At 39.0% G+C, this 17369-nt stretch overlaps 1 protein-coding gene across 4 annotated transcripts in view; it reads right to left on the reverse strand.

Annotated features, from left to right (window-relative positions):
* LOC127046707 (transducin-like enhancer protein 1) overlaps nucleotides 1-17369 on the reverse strand; it is a 78089-nt gene that overhangs the window by 39966 nt on the left and 20754 nt on the right. For 3 of the 4 annotated variants that reach the window (XM_050944174.1, XM_050944175.1, XM_050944173.1), the window contains 2 exons: nucleotides 17175-17237; nucleotides 16079-16183 (listed from right to left, as the gene is read on the reverse strand). In XM_050944174.1, coding sequence (XP_050800131.1) covers nucleotides 16079-16183; nucleotides 17175-17237 — 168 coding nt within the window. The remainder of the gene's footprint in view (nucleotides 1-16078; nucleotides 16184-17174; nucleotides 17238-17369) is intronic. The other variant, XM_050944172.1, reaches the window with a different exon arrangement.

The following is a 17369-nucleotide window of genomic DNA, read 5'->3' on the forward strand; positions in this document are numbered from 1 at the left end:
AAAAATTGCTAGTGAGTTTTTTGTTCTGTCTGTCAAGCAGAGGCAGAAGCAGCAGTTCCACCTCTCCTCAAATACTGCAGTACTAAGGGAAATGCTCCCAAACTGGTAGTCTCTCTCGCTTGTGCATACATAACAAGGTGGCAATCTCCCCAGCAGTAGTCTCTCCTCACTTGTTCTTCCTCAGCTTCCTGATATAAGGTATGTACAAAGCATCAATCACCTTAATATCTTGCCATGGGGCCCAAAATATTAAAGGGCACAAGATGCAGAAAAAGCAGTCACTGCTTTCACCTTCTGGGGCTCGGTCACAAGTTGTAACTGAAGCATATTTAGTTTCTAAGCAAGTGGCTGAGCCCCAGAAGATCTGTGTAGTGCCTACATATTAAGGTGACTAATGTTGTATACGTTCCTTATCTATGCTGCACGAAGGAGCTGAGGTAGAGCAAGTGTGGGGAGTGGGGAGGGACTACCATCTTGGGAGAGCTCCACCTTGTTACATATGCACAGTGCATGAATATAGTCACACATTATATAAAGACAGTACAGCATAGCGTATACATGCCACTCCTATACCTTTACACATGCCTCGTAGTTCCTAGATCGCAAGTAGGCTTATTCAGAAACATGCATTTTGCACCAAGTTCTGAAAATGATTATAGTTAGTACATACTCAGCTCTTCCGATAGGGTGATCCACAGCCCACCACTAAAAATGTCCTAACATACAGATCCTGCTAGTCTCAGTATGGGCAGATGTAGCTTCTGTGTCCCTGCTTTGATCAGCAGTCTAGTGTCAGGGTGTGGAAGGGAAAAAAACCAGCAGCCAGGGACTTAGAAATGAACAGGCACAGAGGTTACCTGATTGGGCTGAGACCAGGTTACAGACTCATAAAAGGTGAAGTACACTCAGCAGTCTGGACATGGGGTAGATGCAGACTTTTAAATTGGGTTTTGTCCTCCTGCAGTCAGACCTGGTGCAAGTAGAATTTGCAGGGCTATCTCCCAAGCCACAGATCAACAGCTACCAAAGAGCAGAGCTAGTGTAGACAGTTTCACCACCCAGGCAGAAGCCTGAACCATATTCTTAATGCCTATTATGTGCAGAGTGGTAATGTCAGACTACCCTGGTGAAACTCAAGATGAGTAGGAGAGATAAGTAGTGCTATTACCAGATTTAACCTCAGAAACTAAAGCTCCCTCCTCCATAGCCACAAGTCTTTCTGCCACCTTCTTTTGGCTAGTTGAAGTTCTATCCCATCTCTACTGCAACACTAGAAATCTGGACTATGAGCAAAAATATTGTATCCAGATTGTTTCCCCCAATAATAAGCACATCTAATCAAATCGGGGACGGGGACACACAACTATGAAGCATGTATATGAGCATATGAAATATTTATTCTATGCAAGTTCTTATACTGCCCTCATCAGTATAGTGTTTGAGCACCTTCCAGTAGCGTATTAAGTGATGTAACTAATATCTGTTACACGGTATTCATTTTCACATCCTTTCCCTAGGGGAGGAAGTGCATCTGTATTGTAATGCTGCGTTTGGTTTTTGTGTTTTATGTACATGCTGCTGTGTGTTTCCATTAGAGAATAAAGTCATACTGTTTGTAAACACATTTGTAAATTGCAAATTAAAACAGGCACACCTACACTGAGTTTGGAGGAAGTAATGACACTTTCCTAGAGAACAAACTGAGATTAGTTTGAGTGGTTATACAAGTTTTTATCTAAATTTGCCCCAATTCCCACCCTAAGTCCTGTAACTCAGCCTCTCTCAGGTCATAAGGACAGAGTACACATTGCAAAATGTAAACTGTCTCGGACATACGTTTCTTCCAGCAGCCATTAATGTCTCTTACCATACGAACGGCTACAAAGAAGGCTGTCATTGCGTCTCACATACTGAGCTGGCCCCAGAATGAACAGGGTCATAACTAAGAGGGCTGGACTTTTCTGCACACCCTCCTGTTAGCAATTGGTGCTGAATTTGAAAGGGAAGGAAGAAGTGCATTCCCATACTTCAAAGTCTGAGGGATAGCTCAGTGGTTGAGCATTCCCATACTTCAAAGAGCTGGGAGGGATAGCTCAGTGGTTGAGCATTGGCCTGCTAAACCCAGGATTGTGAGTTCAATCTTTAAGGGGGCCACTTAGGGATCTGAGGCAAAAATCAGTACTGGGTCCTGTTAGTGAAGGCAGGGGGCTGGACTGATGACCTTTCAAGGTCCCTTCCAGTTCTAGGAGATAGGTATGTCTTCAGTTATTATTCTCATCCTTATTTTGGGGGGAGGGATAGCTCAGGGGTTTGAGCATTGGCCTACTAAACCCAGGGTTGTGAGTTCAATCCCTGAGGGGGCCATTAAGGGAACTGGGGTAAAAATCTGGGGATTGGTCCTGCTTGGAGCAGGGGGTTGGACTAGATGACCTCCTGAGGTCCCTTCCAACCCTAATAGTCTATGATTCTATATAAAAAAAAAAAGTCTGAGATAGATGATGGAGCGAAAACACCCCCGCCTTTATAGTCATATTTCCCACTTCCATCTTTATATTAATCCTAGTGAGCATGGAGTCCAAAGAACTTTTGGCCCTCCAGGATTCTGCTACCTATGGAGAATGACGGGAGCAGTTCTGAAAGTGTTCTAACACCTGTGATTACTTGTAAAAGCAGCAAAGAGTCCTGTGGCACCTTATAGACTAACAGACGTTTTGGAGCATGAGCTTTCGTGGGTGAATACCCACTTCCTCAGATGCATGTAATGGAAATATCCCGGGGCAGTTGTATATATGTGTGCTAGCAAGCAAGCTAGAGATAACGAGGTCAGTTCAATCAGGGAGGATGAGGCCCTGTTCTAGCAGTTGAGGTGTGAAACCAAGAGAGGAGAAACTGGTTCTGTAATTGGCAAGCCATTCACAGTCTTTGTTCAATCCTGAGCTGATGGTGTCAAATTTGCAGATGAACTGAAGCTCAGCAGTTTCTCTTTGAAGTCTGGTCCTGAAGTTTTTTTTGCTGCAGGATGGCCACCTTAAGGTCTGCTATAGTGTGGCCAGGGAGGTTGAAGTGCTCTCCTACAGGTTTTTGTATATTGCCATTCCTAATGTCTGATTTGTGTCCATTTATCCTTTTCCGTAGAGACTGTCCAGTTTGGCCGATGTACAGAGCAGAGGGGCATTGTTGGCATATGATGGCGTATATTATATTGGTGGATGTGCAGGTGAATGACCTAACCAGGACCTAACCAGATCAGCCACACCATCACTGGTTCATTCACTTGCACATCCACCAATATAATATACGCCATCATATGCCAACAATGCCCCTCTGCTCTGTACATCGGCCAAACTGGACAGTCTCTACGGAAAAGGATAAATGGACACAAATCAGACATTAGGAATGGCAATATACAAAAACCTGTAGGAGAGCACTTCACCTCCCTGGCCACACTATAGCAGACCTTAAGGTGGCCATCCTGCAGCAAAAAAACTCAGGACCAGACTTCAAAGAGAAACTGCTGAGCTTCAGTTCATCTGCAAATTTGACACCATCAGCTCAGGATTGAACAAAGACTGTGAATGGCTTGCCAATTACAGAACCAGTTTCTCCTCTCTTGGTTTTCACACCTCAACTGCTAGAACAGGGCCTCATCCTCCCTGATTGAACTGACCTCGTTATCTCTAGCTTGCTTGCTAGCACACATATATACAACTGCCCCGGGATATTTCCATTACATGCATCTGAGGAAGTGGGTATTCACCCACGAAAGCTCATGCTCCAAAACGTCTGTTAGTCTATAAGGTGCCACAGGACTCTTTGCTGCTTTTACAGATCCAGACTAACACGGCTACCCTCTGATACTGTGATTACTTGCTTATCTATGTAATCATTTTTCAGGAAGTCTCTTGATTCTGCACTACTACTAGGGCAGCTCCATTGATGGTGACAGGATTCTAGTACTAACACAGAAAAGACTAGTATTTCTACCACCATGTCACAGCCACTAGCTCTAAGCATGTCCACACAACACAGTGGTAAAGGCACTTATGCCCTTCCCGCATTAGCGCTATTTCCATTGTTACTACCACTGGAGCTGTCCCAGTGATACTGAAAAGGTGGGAGATTTCCTGAAGAATGCTTGGGTAAGCACAGACACTGTTTAAAGCCTTGAAATACTGTTCTTGCTAGAAAGAGACTTTCCAAATTCAGCCAAAACAGAAAGTCTGTCTGGCTTTCTGAGGGGGCAAAAAGACAGAAGGGAAAATTTATTGCTATACTCAGCCTTACTGCCTCTTCATCCCCATGTGCACTAGTGTTGCCTTGTTTAAATGTAAGCACCTAATTTTTTAAAAAACACAGCTTTGGAAACTCGTGGTAGCTAAGACAATCTCAGGGTTTTCTTGGACTCCTCAATATACCTGAACGGTAATAAATGCAGCAGTGGCCAGGAATACCTTTTCAGCTCCAGTCTGCTCAAAAATGGTCACCATTCTTCAGGGATACATAGCTAGTCACATAAGATACATCTTTGTAGCCTCAAGGTTAAACCCACTGATTTTGGGGCTATTCTTGAAGGCTACTTGGAGTCTCCAGCTGGTGCTATATACAGCTGCTTGCCCTTTAGGAAGCAGAGTCCAAAAGAAATCACACTCGTCGAATCACAGAATATCAGGGTAGTAAGGGACCTCAGGAGGTCATCAAATCCAACCCCCTGCTCAACGCAGGACCAATCCCCAAATGACCCCCTCAAGGATTGAACTCACAACCCTGGGTTTAGCAGGCCAATGCTCAAACCACCCAGCTGCTCACTCAAAAGCATATTAGCAGCCTGGAAAGTTGTAGCCACCTCATAAGATACAGAGGGCCTAAGCACTATTGCCCCTTATCTGCACTTCCACAGCCACACTTAAAAGGAAAAATGTTTCAGTGAGAGACCTAGAGTGCTTAAGGTAGTCTGGGGGAAGAGTGCCCTGTGGTGCTCTGGAGTAGTCTTGATTAGCATAAAGAACTTTGTCAAGTACATTGTATACCAAAACAAAGCCCAATACTAGTATAAGTGTGTAAAAAGGCCCACATTAAGGACATCATCATCCCAGGCTTTCCAATGACAGTAGATGCTGAATGTCTCTCAAATTTATCTTTTGGACATCATACACTTCCATCCTGGGTTATTCTAGTGAGAGAGTCAGAGAAGAGCACGTTTTCCCAATCATTATGATGTGCTCTTGTTTTGAGCTATCTAACCACCACATCCATGAGGCTGGAATGTTTGTCCATGAAGCTGTCAAATTAGTTGTATCTCTATGTTCAATAATATCATAATCCAATTGTTGGTTAGTTTCTCCCTATCTGAGTTCATTTGTGAAAAAGTGAAAAAAAAGTTAGCTGCTACCTTCATTGCTTAATCTTCATCTAATTCCTTTTGATTTAGGGTGGATTAAAAATACTTCCCCCCCCCACCATCCCCAATCTTATTTAAACCTGATTTTTTATTTATTTGTTTTTTTAAGATTTTTTCAACTAGCTTTGAAATTGACAACTTATGTTAAGGTCCAACCTTATTAAAATCATTTAATTTAAATACAAAAATAATATTAAGCAGTGCATGTTTGCTGCTAAATTTTAAAGGAAGTCAAACCACTGAGCTGGTGGAAATCAGTGGTTAAGTACCTGGACCCAAAGAGTTTGCTGATGTGCAAAACCTGTTTTTGACAGCAGTAGCCTTTCCTGAAAATGGAGAGAGAATATTTTCTTAATTTCAGTTTATTCAACTAGCTCAGTTCAATTACTAGTTCATTCAAAAGTTAAGAAACCAACTGGAAGTTGAAAAAGTGGAAAATCTTGGTGTCCTCTTTCAATCTATAAATAAAAACTAGGTGTGAGGGTGAGATCTACTAGTTTTAAAATCCTAAAGGACACAGGGACCAGAAAACCAGTTCAATTAACTACAGATAATACTTCCTTTTTTAAATAAATCCATTAGTTCTAAATGCAAGACATGTTTTGAAAAAAAAAAAAAAAAAAAAGGCACTTTTAAAGTAGCTTTATTTAATAAAAAAATGTGAAATGCTAGTTTTGTTCATTTAATTGTGTTCCCATCTGAAGAGACTGACAAATCAAATAAAAATTCATCTAGTGAATAAGGCATGCATTATTCACATTTTTTACTATAACAAAAAATGTAAATATTAAGAATCTAAATAAATGCAAGTTAAGCTGTACAACTGCATAAATTTAGTGTAAAGGCCGTTATCTAATAGCAGATCAATGTATTTTAATGATTACCAACCAATGCAAATCAACCTTTGTTTATAAAATACTCTTTTGCATTTGCGCTTTTTAATTAAAATCAATTATTTAAATCAAGTTTTCTTGTTTGCTGATTTAAATCATGATTAAAAACTAGTGACTTAAAATAACTTTGATTTAACTCAATCCACCGTTTCGAACTGTCTGTACTTATTTCAGTTCCTTTATTTCCTCTTTCATTCTAGGCTCAGATTTTATTTGCTGGGATTTGAAGCTATAGTATGCCACAGAAAACAAACAGGCAAGTGCACACTGCTGCATCTACACAGCTAGACAGCTGAGAATGAAATCTTTGTAGCTCTGCACAAGTTATCTGAAAGATCTCCATTATGTGAACAAGTTATAGTGCCCTGTGTTGGGGAAAAGAATGTCTCTTCAAAACAAGGGAATAGTGTCTTCAGCAAACCTGTTCTATTTCTAACTATACAAAATGTGACCCTGCTAAGAGATTTAAGTCTACAGAAGGGTAGTATCAGCAAAACTATCGAAATCTATACATTTCATACATACAGCTCATGGGTAATAATGGGACTTAGCTATTATTTAAAAAGCCTAAATGTCTCAGGGGGAAAATTCTATTTCTCTTTCCTGCTTTCTTATAGACAAATGCATGAAAACAGGATCTTTATTGCTCTTGCCACTTATTTTGCCTTCCCACAAAATCATAATCTTGTTTGGCACCATTTATTTCTGTGGAGATGACTGATGCTAAAACAATGTCAAATTACAAAAAATGAAAATTACTAGTAAGTTTATCTTGTTTTACAGCAACTGCCTTTTCTATGGAGGCTAACCTTATATTAGCAGAATGGCTTACAACTGTTCTTCACATTTTCCATATGAAATCAGCTAACATTTCAGAGCTCCTGCCTTGTTCTTCAGTCAACTCATATTTTAAACCATGTTAATTAATACTCAACTGCTCATCTCAAAAAAAAATTAAGGAATCTAACAAAGTTATATCAAATTTGTTTGACTGAAATGGGGTAGGTTAAGTAGGAAAATGAAACACTAGCGAAAAGCAACTCCTTCCCAACTCACCCATCCAAATTAATTCCAATTCTAAAACTAGTTCAACTCAGGGTGAAACAAGGGTGTCCAACTCACTCTGCAGAGGCATATATACACATATTAATGAATTAAGACCCACATCACACACACTGCCTTGATCTACAAAGTTAGGGACATGAGACCCTCAACAGAACATCTACATGATAGGAATCTTTTTCAACTCCATGAGAGGCCAAGAAGCAGAAGATTCAGAACCACTGCCATTTCTCTTCCTTTTCCATCCTCCTTTGTCTATTATATCTTTCCTTATGTTCACATGATTTCTTCCATTATGTTCTTTGCAATCTTCCCCACCCCACATTTCAGGAGAATCTCAAACTATTCCCACTCTTACCCAGTCATCAAGGCCCCAAAGAGGCTGTGTGTTCACTGGGGAGGGGGGGTGCTGGTTTTTAAAAAGTCCCTAATGAAAGTGAGTGGGCTGGATACAAGGTTGACCTTGACTAGGTAAAGTCTTTGCACTGAGGTAAAGTCTGCCTGTGCCTGGTCTTAACTAGAATTTTACACCAAGGTACCAATCTGTGTAAAACACACAGTTTTGGCGACGAAAAGGTAAGCCACAAGAAAGATGCTTCTCGTCATCTTCAGCCAACTTTAACTTGAGTCAACTGCCTACAAATTTGTTCATTAACCTCACATTAACAGGCAAAGGTTAGTGTGAACACTCCCCACATGTTTGTTCCAGGAGGCAAAGATTTGTTCTTCCCTTCAGTTCCCATGGACGAACACCCTTGGGTAAGGAACAAACGTGTGGGGTGTCCACACCAGCCTCTACAAACAGATACCTCAGTTAACTCCAGGTTTAAAAAAAAAAAAAAAAAAAAAAAAAAAAGTGTCGAATGAAGACTTATCTGGTGGGAGAAGATGATTTGCTGCTTCCTCCCTAGGCTTCTTATCATATGGACTGAACAAGAAGCAATGGGCTTAAACTGCAGCAAGGGAGATTTAGGTTGGACATTAGGAAAAAGTTCCTAACTGTCAGGGTAGTTAAACACTGGAATAGATTGCCTAGGGAAGTTGTGGAATCTCCATCTCTGGAGATATTTAAGAGTAGGTTAGATAAATGTCTATCAGGGATGGTCTAGACAGTATTTGGTCCTGCCATGAGGGCAGGGGACTGGACTCGATGACCTCTCGAGGTCCCTTCCAGTTCTAGAGTCTATGAGTCTATGACTGTTCTGCTTGCTCTTGAATGCTTTGGTATCTCCTTCTTAGGATCTCTCTAGATCTCATTCTTTTCATACAGACTAGCATTACACTATTGTAACCCCTTATTTTATTTTAATAATTCTTCATTTTACTTTAAGGCAGTGGTTCTCAACCAGGGGTACACATACCCCTGGGGGTTTGCAGAGGTCTTCAAGGTATACAGCAACTCATCTAGATATTTGCTTAATTTTACAACAGGTTACATGAAAAGCACTAGTGAAGTCAGTACAAACTAAAACTTTCATACAGACAATGACTTGTTTATACTGCTCCATACACTATTTGCAGAGGTCTTCAAGGTATACAGCAACTCATCTAGATATTTGCTTAATTTTACAACAGGCTACATGAAAAGCACTAGTGAAGTCAGTACAAACTAAACTTTCATACAGACAATGACTTGTTTATACTGCTCCATACACTATTTCTCAAACTGGGAATCATGATTTACTTTATAATTATATGGTAAAAATGAGAAAGGCAGCAATTTTTCAGTAATAGTGTGCTGTACGCTTCTGTATTTTTATGTTCGATTTTGCAAGCAAGTTGTTTAAGAGAGGTAAAACTTGCGAATATTGTACTGTTTTTTCTCAAATTCTTTCCTGAGCAGTCAGTAGAAGGTACAGCGGCTCTTCCTTCTTCTAAACCTCTGGGAAGAATGCCCAGAAATCCAGCAACACCTAGGTTCTCTCCTCCCTCCCTTCTGGCTCTCAAAAGACAAGCCCAGGCCCAATGTCAGGAAGATGAAAGATCTTACTGTAGGTCTCCACAGTGCAGAGTATAACATTGCACTTTTTGAAACAGGGGGGCTAAAGAGCCCCACCCCTTTGTATTTGCACATTGGATGGGTTTTTCTGCTTATGATCAGCAGTTAAGCTTTCACTGAGTAATTATTTTAATTAGATTTTTAATACTTATAGTATATATCGTTATATAGCACTACAGGTGTGAGAGACACTTGCACAAATAAGACGTGGTCTTTGGCTCAAAGACCATACAACAGTAGAAAAGAAAGGGAAATAAAATGAAGGAAGTTGGAACACATGAGAGAGAAAGAATTTTTTTAAGTGGCAGGAAGAATGGGGGTGGGGTCAGCACTGGTGGAACAAAAAAAAAATGAAGGATAGAGCCTGGAATATTGGACCAAGGAGAAGAGTACAAAGGGGAGAGGGTGAAGTACAATAAAGGGAAGCACATACGGCGGAGTGCTGACTCTTGCTGGGAAAATATCTCTCTCTTATTTGCCAAGGGTGTCCCTAAACATTGAAGACACTACTACATTGGTTGACATTCAAAGAGCGTTCCTAACCATAAAGGTCTAGAAATTAATCAAGCAGGTATATTCTGTAGTATCTTACTCCATCATGGAATTAGATTGTTATATTTGGACTGAACCTACAGGCTGGGCATCTGAAACCACTTACCTAATCCACTTTGGGAGTGGTTTTGGGGATAGAGAAGCAAGCCTTTAAAACACTTAAAGCATGTTTTTCTATTTTAGACAAATTTTTGCAATTTGGTCAGGAAATTGACAGGGCTAATGAATATTACTAGAATAAATCTGTCAGCACATATGTACTGCTCTCCAAATTCTGCAACCAAAAACAAAGAATAATTTTTTGTTGGGTCAACCCATAATCCTTGTAATTCTGCCCATCTCCATCTACATTTACTTGCAGGTTCAGTCATTACACCTCTAAAATATAATCAATGCAAGCATATCCATACTGTTTTGAGATGCAGAGATGATTAGCTGAATTACACACCAGTCTAAAGGTGATGTGAGTATTGTATCCTTTTTTGCTTTTTTATGATCGATGTAGAGGGCCTTGAAAGTATTCTCCCTATACACCTCTACCCCAATAGAACGTGACCTCATATAACACAACTTCAGATATAACGCGGTAAAGCAGCATGGAGCCCCGAGCCCTTTAAAGCACCACCTGAGCCCCACTGCCAGAGCTCTGGCAGTGATTTAAAGGGCCCGGGGCTCCCCACAGCAACTGGAGCAGTGGGCCCTTTAAATCCCCACCAGGACTCTGGCAGCCAGGCTCGGGCGGAGATTTAAAGGGCCAGAGGCTCCAGCCGCTGCGGCTGGCGCACCGGGCCCTTTAAATCACTGCCGGGGAAGCCGGTCCGGTCCGGTATACCAGACCAAACCCGATATAACACGGTCTCATCTACAAGGCTATGAGATTTTTTGGCTCTCGAGGACCGCGTTATATCGGGGTAGAGGAGTACCTACTTGCTTTATAAAAGTCTTATCTAGGAGAAAGACTGATCACTAGTTCTCCATTGAAGTGGTGACAGGACAAAAGACAAAATAAAAACTGTGCAATGGAGAGAGGAAGGGATTTTTAGTCAGTTTAAAACCAACACACACTGTTCAACTTCACTAATGTTTTGGATACTGACCATGCTGTCACCCCTTGCATACAAGTACCATTCACATCTCTCAGATCCTCCAGCAAAATCATGGAAAACATGATGATCATGATTTCCAAATCCACACAGGCATATTTAAGCCCCCTTTCAGGTCTTCTTTATATAGTAAAAGCCACATACATAATTATTAAAGGTCACCTTTAATTATTATTTGAAAGTGTTGTACTTATGTTCCTTATTGCTTGGGCTGTAGCACAGAAAGTATACATAATTGTTGCCATCTTGCAAGAATGTGTATTTTGAGAACTGCAATTACCTTGTGGCATGATTTTCCAGAAATGGGTGCTCACAACTTCAGTGAAGGGAAAAAAAATAAAATAAAATAAAAAAAAATCACATAATAAAATAAGAAAAGCTTAAAGTCAAGGTAACTACTTAATTCCCAACATTAAGCAAGTCACTTGCTCTTGAAATAATGAATCTTGCCTCAGCTGCGATAACTAAAAGGAAACCGATTATTTGGTTTGTATCTAATGCAAATACACAGTAAGAAATCCCATGTAATTTAAGGCACAACAGCAAGTATGTGTATGCACTTTTGTACATACTTAAAAACTATAAATATCTGAACAGCAAAGTTTTAGCTTGTTTCTTATAGGTTAGTACACTATGAAGTGTACCAAAAAGATGCATTAGTATCTTGCACTCAGCTTTCTTTTTACAGAAAACTAAGTCATTGTTCTTACACTGCCCCACCCCACAAATGTCACTTGGCATAAAATACAGATCACTGTTGAGAAGGATCTAAAGTAAAGTAATGCTACAGCTGCTTAGCCCTTCCCTTGCACAGAATTTTGCATTTATTTCTGTTTTAGTCTGTATTTCTATTTTATAATAAAACATACAGCCTAGTTATTTACAGGCTTTCCAAGGATTAACTACACACTCACAAGAATAAACCCTCAAGAGGTTAACCTCATCCTCTTAAGCTTCACACTACCATCCCAGAGATAGCTGGCAACCACAGCCAAGGAGAGAAAAATAATTCAGTAGTTTGCTAATCCTTTAGCCAATCACCTGATGCAACAGTGGAGAGCTCTTTTGGAAGTCTACAAATCAATCTGTCTTGAAAAGTACTGTCAATCCAAAAAGATACATTTTGCAGAACCATTAGCAACTAATGTCAAACTAAGCATTCATGTCTGTATGCTACATTCTCTATACTAAAAAACCTTTCCAATTTACAGATCTGTAGTTCTAAATTAAGAATGTACACTTTATAGAAATGTCTGGATTTTATTAATGTTGCCCATATATAAATCTTGCAAAATTATGTTATTGCTGACAGTGGGATAGACTAATTATAACTGTCCCTTAGCTCTTCCTGATGTGAGCTGATAGGCATCTCTGATTTTCCAGCTTGTTGCTTAATCATGTCTTCAAAAAAAAAAAAAATCCCTTCAAGTTCTACCATGATAATCCACTTAATCCTTTCATGCCATGATCTGGATTCTCCTCAACCCCCAACCAGACTTCAGGCAAAGCTCTGAAATCAGTGGTGCCAAGGAGTTAACAGGTGCACCTATCCTTTACAATCAAACTTTTCATTTAAGTATCTAGCAAATCTATTACTTAACTCAATCAACTTTAGTGAAAAACACTAATACAATGAACACTGGTGTAATTAAAAAAAAATAACAGACATGTACAATGGCTGAACATGCACAGACATGTAAAACAGCTGAAAAGTAAAATACTTAGCTCAGCCAAACTAACACATAGTGGCTTGACATGAGTAATTAGACAATCCCAATAACACATTTCAATAATCATTAGTATGGGGCTGTGAATGAGTGTGTGCACGAACACACATCTCACAACTGATCTTCCAACATCTAATTAAAGAAGTTAACACTACCTGAATTTTATTTTTCACTCTTTAAAGTTTCTGAATGCAACAGCGCACTCATTATTCCTCCAATCTAAATATACTTTATCTACACTGACTAAAAATTGCTTTTACATGAGGTAGATAATTCCCCTTCTCCCCCCCACAATATCTTTCAGTCCTGCTCTAAATTCAATTTTCTCAAGTAGCTAAAGTAGTAGTGTGTTTGTATTTTAAAAGTGGCCTATCAAGAAACAAGTCTTAAGGCTTGTCTACACTTAAAATATTAGTGTTACAACTGTGATGCTGTAGTGCTTCAGTGTAGACACTATCTGGGCTGAAGGGAGGGATTCTCCCTGAGAGGTGGTAGCTAGGTTAATGAAAGAATTCTTCTGTCGACCAAGTGCTGTCTACAAAAGGACTTAAGTCGGTTTAATTATGTTGCTCAACGTTGTGGATTTTCACACCTCCAAGCGACATAGATGGGTCAATCTAATTTTTTTATGTCCACTAAATTACAAGGTTTGGTTTTGCTTTCCCTCCCCCCCCCAAGGAAAGAAAAATCAGTGCTCAGACAGAAATGCCAAAAATGCAGATTTTACCAAGTCAGGGAGAACATCTAACTGAACATCTGCTGAGAAAATGCTTAACTTTCTTCCCATCCCCAACATTTATGGTACAGAAATATCTTTAGCATGATGATGCCATAGGCTACTTGATTGTACCTTATACTGTTGGAGAATGCTTTGGCCTATTTACATTTTAAAGAAGTCTTTCATGATCTTTCACACTCATAATAGATGTCTAAACCGTTAAATTACTATTTCTTTTCTTGGCCTGAAAGACACTGCAGTTTAAGAGCATGGCCCCTCTATTGTTCTTTACACTAAGTCCGGTCCCTGAACAATACTGACAGCTGCTATCAAACCGGGCTGCGTTTACTTTCAGTGCAGCTGCTGATTGTAGGAATAGCCAGCCTCCTGATGCCTCCTCCCCTCTGGGGAGACAGGAAGACACACTGCATGTTCAATGAAGGGGAGCAAAGGTCCACTGAATTGTCAACCCAATTTTATGCTACTCTGATTTTCCAGGATGCACACAATCCCTTTCAAACAAAATCAAGCATATGTCAGAGCATGAAACTTATTGTGCAGCATAGGATAATTATTGATCACCTAAAACTGTAAAAGATCATTTTCACATGCATCAGATTTCTAGTATGCATAATACACAGATCTACAGTGAAAATTAAAATACATCTGTGCTAACTACATGTTTATTCCCTCATTCACAACATCTGAACTATGACAGCACTGTTGAGTACTCTTTCATAAAACAAATGGAAATGTTTCTACTGAAGGATCATTGGTAGTTTAAAATTAAATAATTCTGAGATTTCTATTCATAAGATTAACATACCTCTCCCTACCTCCAAAAAACCCTGCCTACGAAAAAGTCTTAATTGTACTCTGTAGTTGTAGACCTAAGAACACAGAAGTGAACAGTACACATTCAGGAAATGCCACTTGGGACAACACTATCATAGCGAGTTTGGTAAGACAAGTTTTGCTATGCAGTAAGTCTTCGCTGTCAGGATAATTTCTTGGTCCAATGACAAAGATGTTTTAATGCCCTATATATTTTTTTATATATATATATATACACATATATACACACACCCCGCACTGTGCAAAAGTGTCCTACAGGTTTAGTCCACTATGAAAGGACTTTTTATTCAGGATCTGCCCTCAGTGAAATTGTACCCTTTTAAAACAGCAAGAAAACACCGCTCTATAAATCTTTGCTAATCAAATATTATTCATACAGTATGCTTGCATGTATATTTAATTGATCTTCAAAATAAGGCAATTCATTACACAAGCAAAGCACAGAGAAGACTGCACACAAATGCAGATGTAACTTTTATTAAACATGATTAGTGAATTAATTCAGTAACAGTCAAAATTTGAAAATAAGGGAAAAACGGGGTTCCAATTTGAAGGGGGGTATGTTTATGCAAAGCTAATCTGTCAAGTGTAATAAAGCAGCTTGAATAAAATTTAAGCTGAAAATCCACTGAACCTCCCCATTTGAGGGAGGGAAAAGCTATTAAAAAGAAATGAAGGTCACTCTCCCAGTTTATTTCACCTAATTGACTGCCAATAGCTTACCACAGGCAAACCGACTGCAGATCTGCAATTGAGAAACTGATGAAAGGAGAGTTTTCAAGCTGAGGCTCATTCTTTTAATCTTCCCTCGCTCTTATGTTTTTTCCCCCCCCCCATCTCCAGTTGGGATGTAATTTTAAGCACAGATGGATTAACTGGTTCCATTGTCTGTAGACGTCATTGGACTATGGCACTGTTAATCCGTACAGCAGCATGTCTAATTATCATTACAAAGTGTCTGAGGGAACTATAAAGACCAGCAGGACATCTTCTCACAAGCAATTAACATAAATTGATAAATGAGTAATTTGAATCCGCTCAAGGCGCTCACATATGAATAAAATCAGAAAGGACGGCTTCTTGTTTCGGCTACTTCTTTCACTTAGTCTGGAAGGGCAGAAAACATGAGATATATTCTAGACTTAGTGATGGGGGAAATGAACTCATGCAGTGGAAGGAATGCAAGGTTCACAGAGTTCATTAATGCAAAACAAATGACTTGTGATTGACAACCAGTCACAAACAAGTAGTATTAACTTATTTCAGCATAGTTAGAAGCACAAACTTGGTGAAAGGCTATTAGAACATTATGTCAGACAATTAATACTACTTCAAAAGCAAGAGAAGTTTCCTTTCATTAGCCTGCTACTTTAAAATTCATGAAAAGATGCAGAAGAAAGGAAAAGGAAGATGAATGAATAGTTGTACAGGTTCCAAAAACTCAAATGTCACAAAAAGCAGGAGGCAAAACAAAGGCAACTTAGATCAAGTAGCATACAATATCCATGATCAATAGATAATAAATCTTCCCAAACTCCCTGGTCTTTCTTGCAGCAAAGGTTTTGATATAATATGTGGGTGCAGGAATGAAAAAAGACATTGTTACAAAATAAGATGCTGTTAATTCTACCTCCTCTAAAATCTGAGTGAGCCAAGTCAAATAAGTCTGAGCAACAATATTAGGTATCAAAACAGAATTAGATATCAAAAAATTCTCAAGTTTATTTTAAAACAACCAAAGCAATAAGAAATGAAAGCTGGTTATACACACTGTAGGAGGTAGACCTGGAAGGCCACGTACCCCGATGATGGCATTTAGTTCAGCCATGGTCACTTGTTTGGCACGTTCTACTGCTTGGGCCACTTGCTGCTGATGCTATTTAAAAAAAAAAGTTAAAAATGTGTGTAATTAAGCTGTTGAACCAGCGTCTCCTCTTCCCACCACTTAAAAACATCAGTACATTAAAACCGAGACCAGTATGCACAAAAATAGTTTCTGTAAAGAAATCTGCACAGTAAGACAGAAGCCCAGGTTATCTATTATAGGTCATCTTATGCCAGTTAAGATGTAGAAGTACTTGATTTGTTACTCATTGTTTAAGAGAGTGAGGCAAAAGTCATAAAATAACTTAAATGTTGGAAACTTTTAAAGATAATATCTTCTAGTAACTAAATCATAGTTTCCAACTGAGATGAGAAGGTTCTGACAACTTTAAGCTAGTGTCTATTTTATAAGTCATTTATAACTCCTGCATCCAATATAATGAACATAGTGGAGGTATCAACAAAGAGACTAGGCAGCTTCCTACATTTAATCTAACAAGAGCATCAAATAGTCTTTGCAACTATGAAGTATTTGAAAGTCTAATCCAAAGCAGGTTCCAATACTGAATAGAAGTAGTCTTTAATATGCTACAGCTGTAGTCAAGCTATGTTTTTATACCCTTGAACAACATTTTGTATTTGAGTTACCAACTGTGTTACCTACCCAAAAATAATATCTGAATATTTTAGCATTGAAGGCCAACGTTCTTATTTACACAGAATTTAACACTTGACTATTAAGTAGAACTTAATATTGTCATTAAAGATGAAAACAAAAAATTGTTTTATAGTCATTTTATAGTTTTTCCTGAAGAGAATTAATTTGAGGTTAAGGTATTGTCACCAGTTCTTCAGTTTAAACTCTGATGTTAGACTAAATTAGCGGGGGGACCCGGGGGAGGGAGGGAGGAGCTACACACTTCAGCTATAACAGATGTTCCTCACACTTGAGCATTGTGATAAAATTAACATCTTAAAACTAGCTAATTTGCAAACAGAGAAGCAACATAATTGCACTTTAACAGTTGAACAGTTTTACTTACTTCCTGAGACAAAAACGGGATGACTTGTGCACAAATAGTATTCAATCTCTTGGCAATTTCTGTCTATAGAAAAAAAGGTAAATATTTGGGTTAAAACATGCATGAGGTATGTTATCATAAATCAGCTACTTTACAGGGTCATATATTAAGTACAAGTATTGTAAAAATTCATAAAGATGTCTAGTGAAAGTATAA

The sequence above is a fragment of the Gopherus flavomarginatus genome, chromosome 3 (assembly GCF_025201925.1).
Source record: "Gopherus flavomarginatus isolate rGopFla2 chromosome 3, rGopFla2.mat.asm, whole genome shotgun sequence".
Classification (NCBI taxonomy): Eukaryota; Metazoa; Chordata; order Testudines; family Testudinidae; genus Gopherus; species Gopherus flavomarginatus.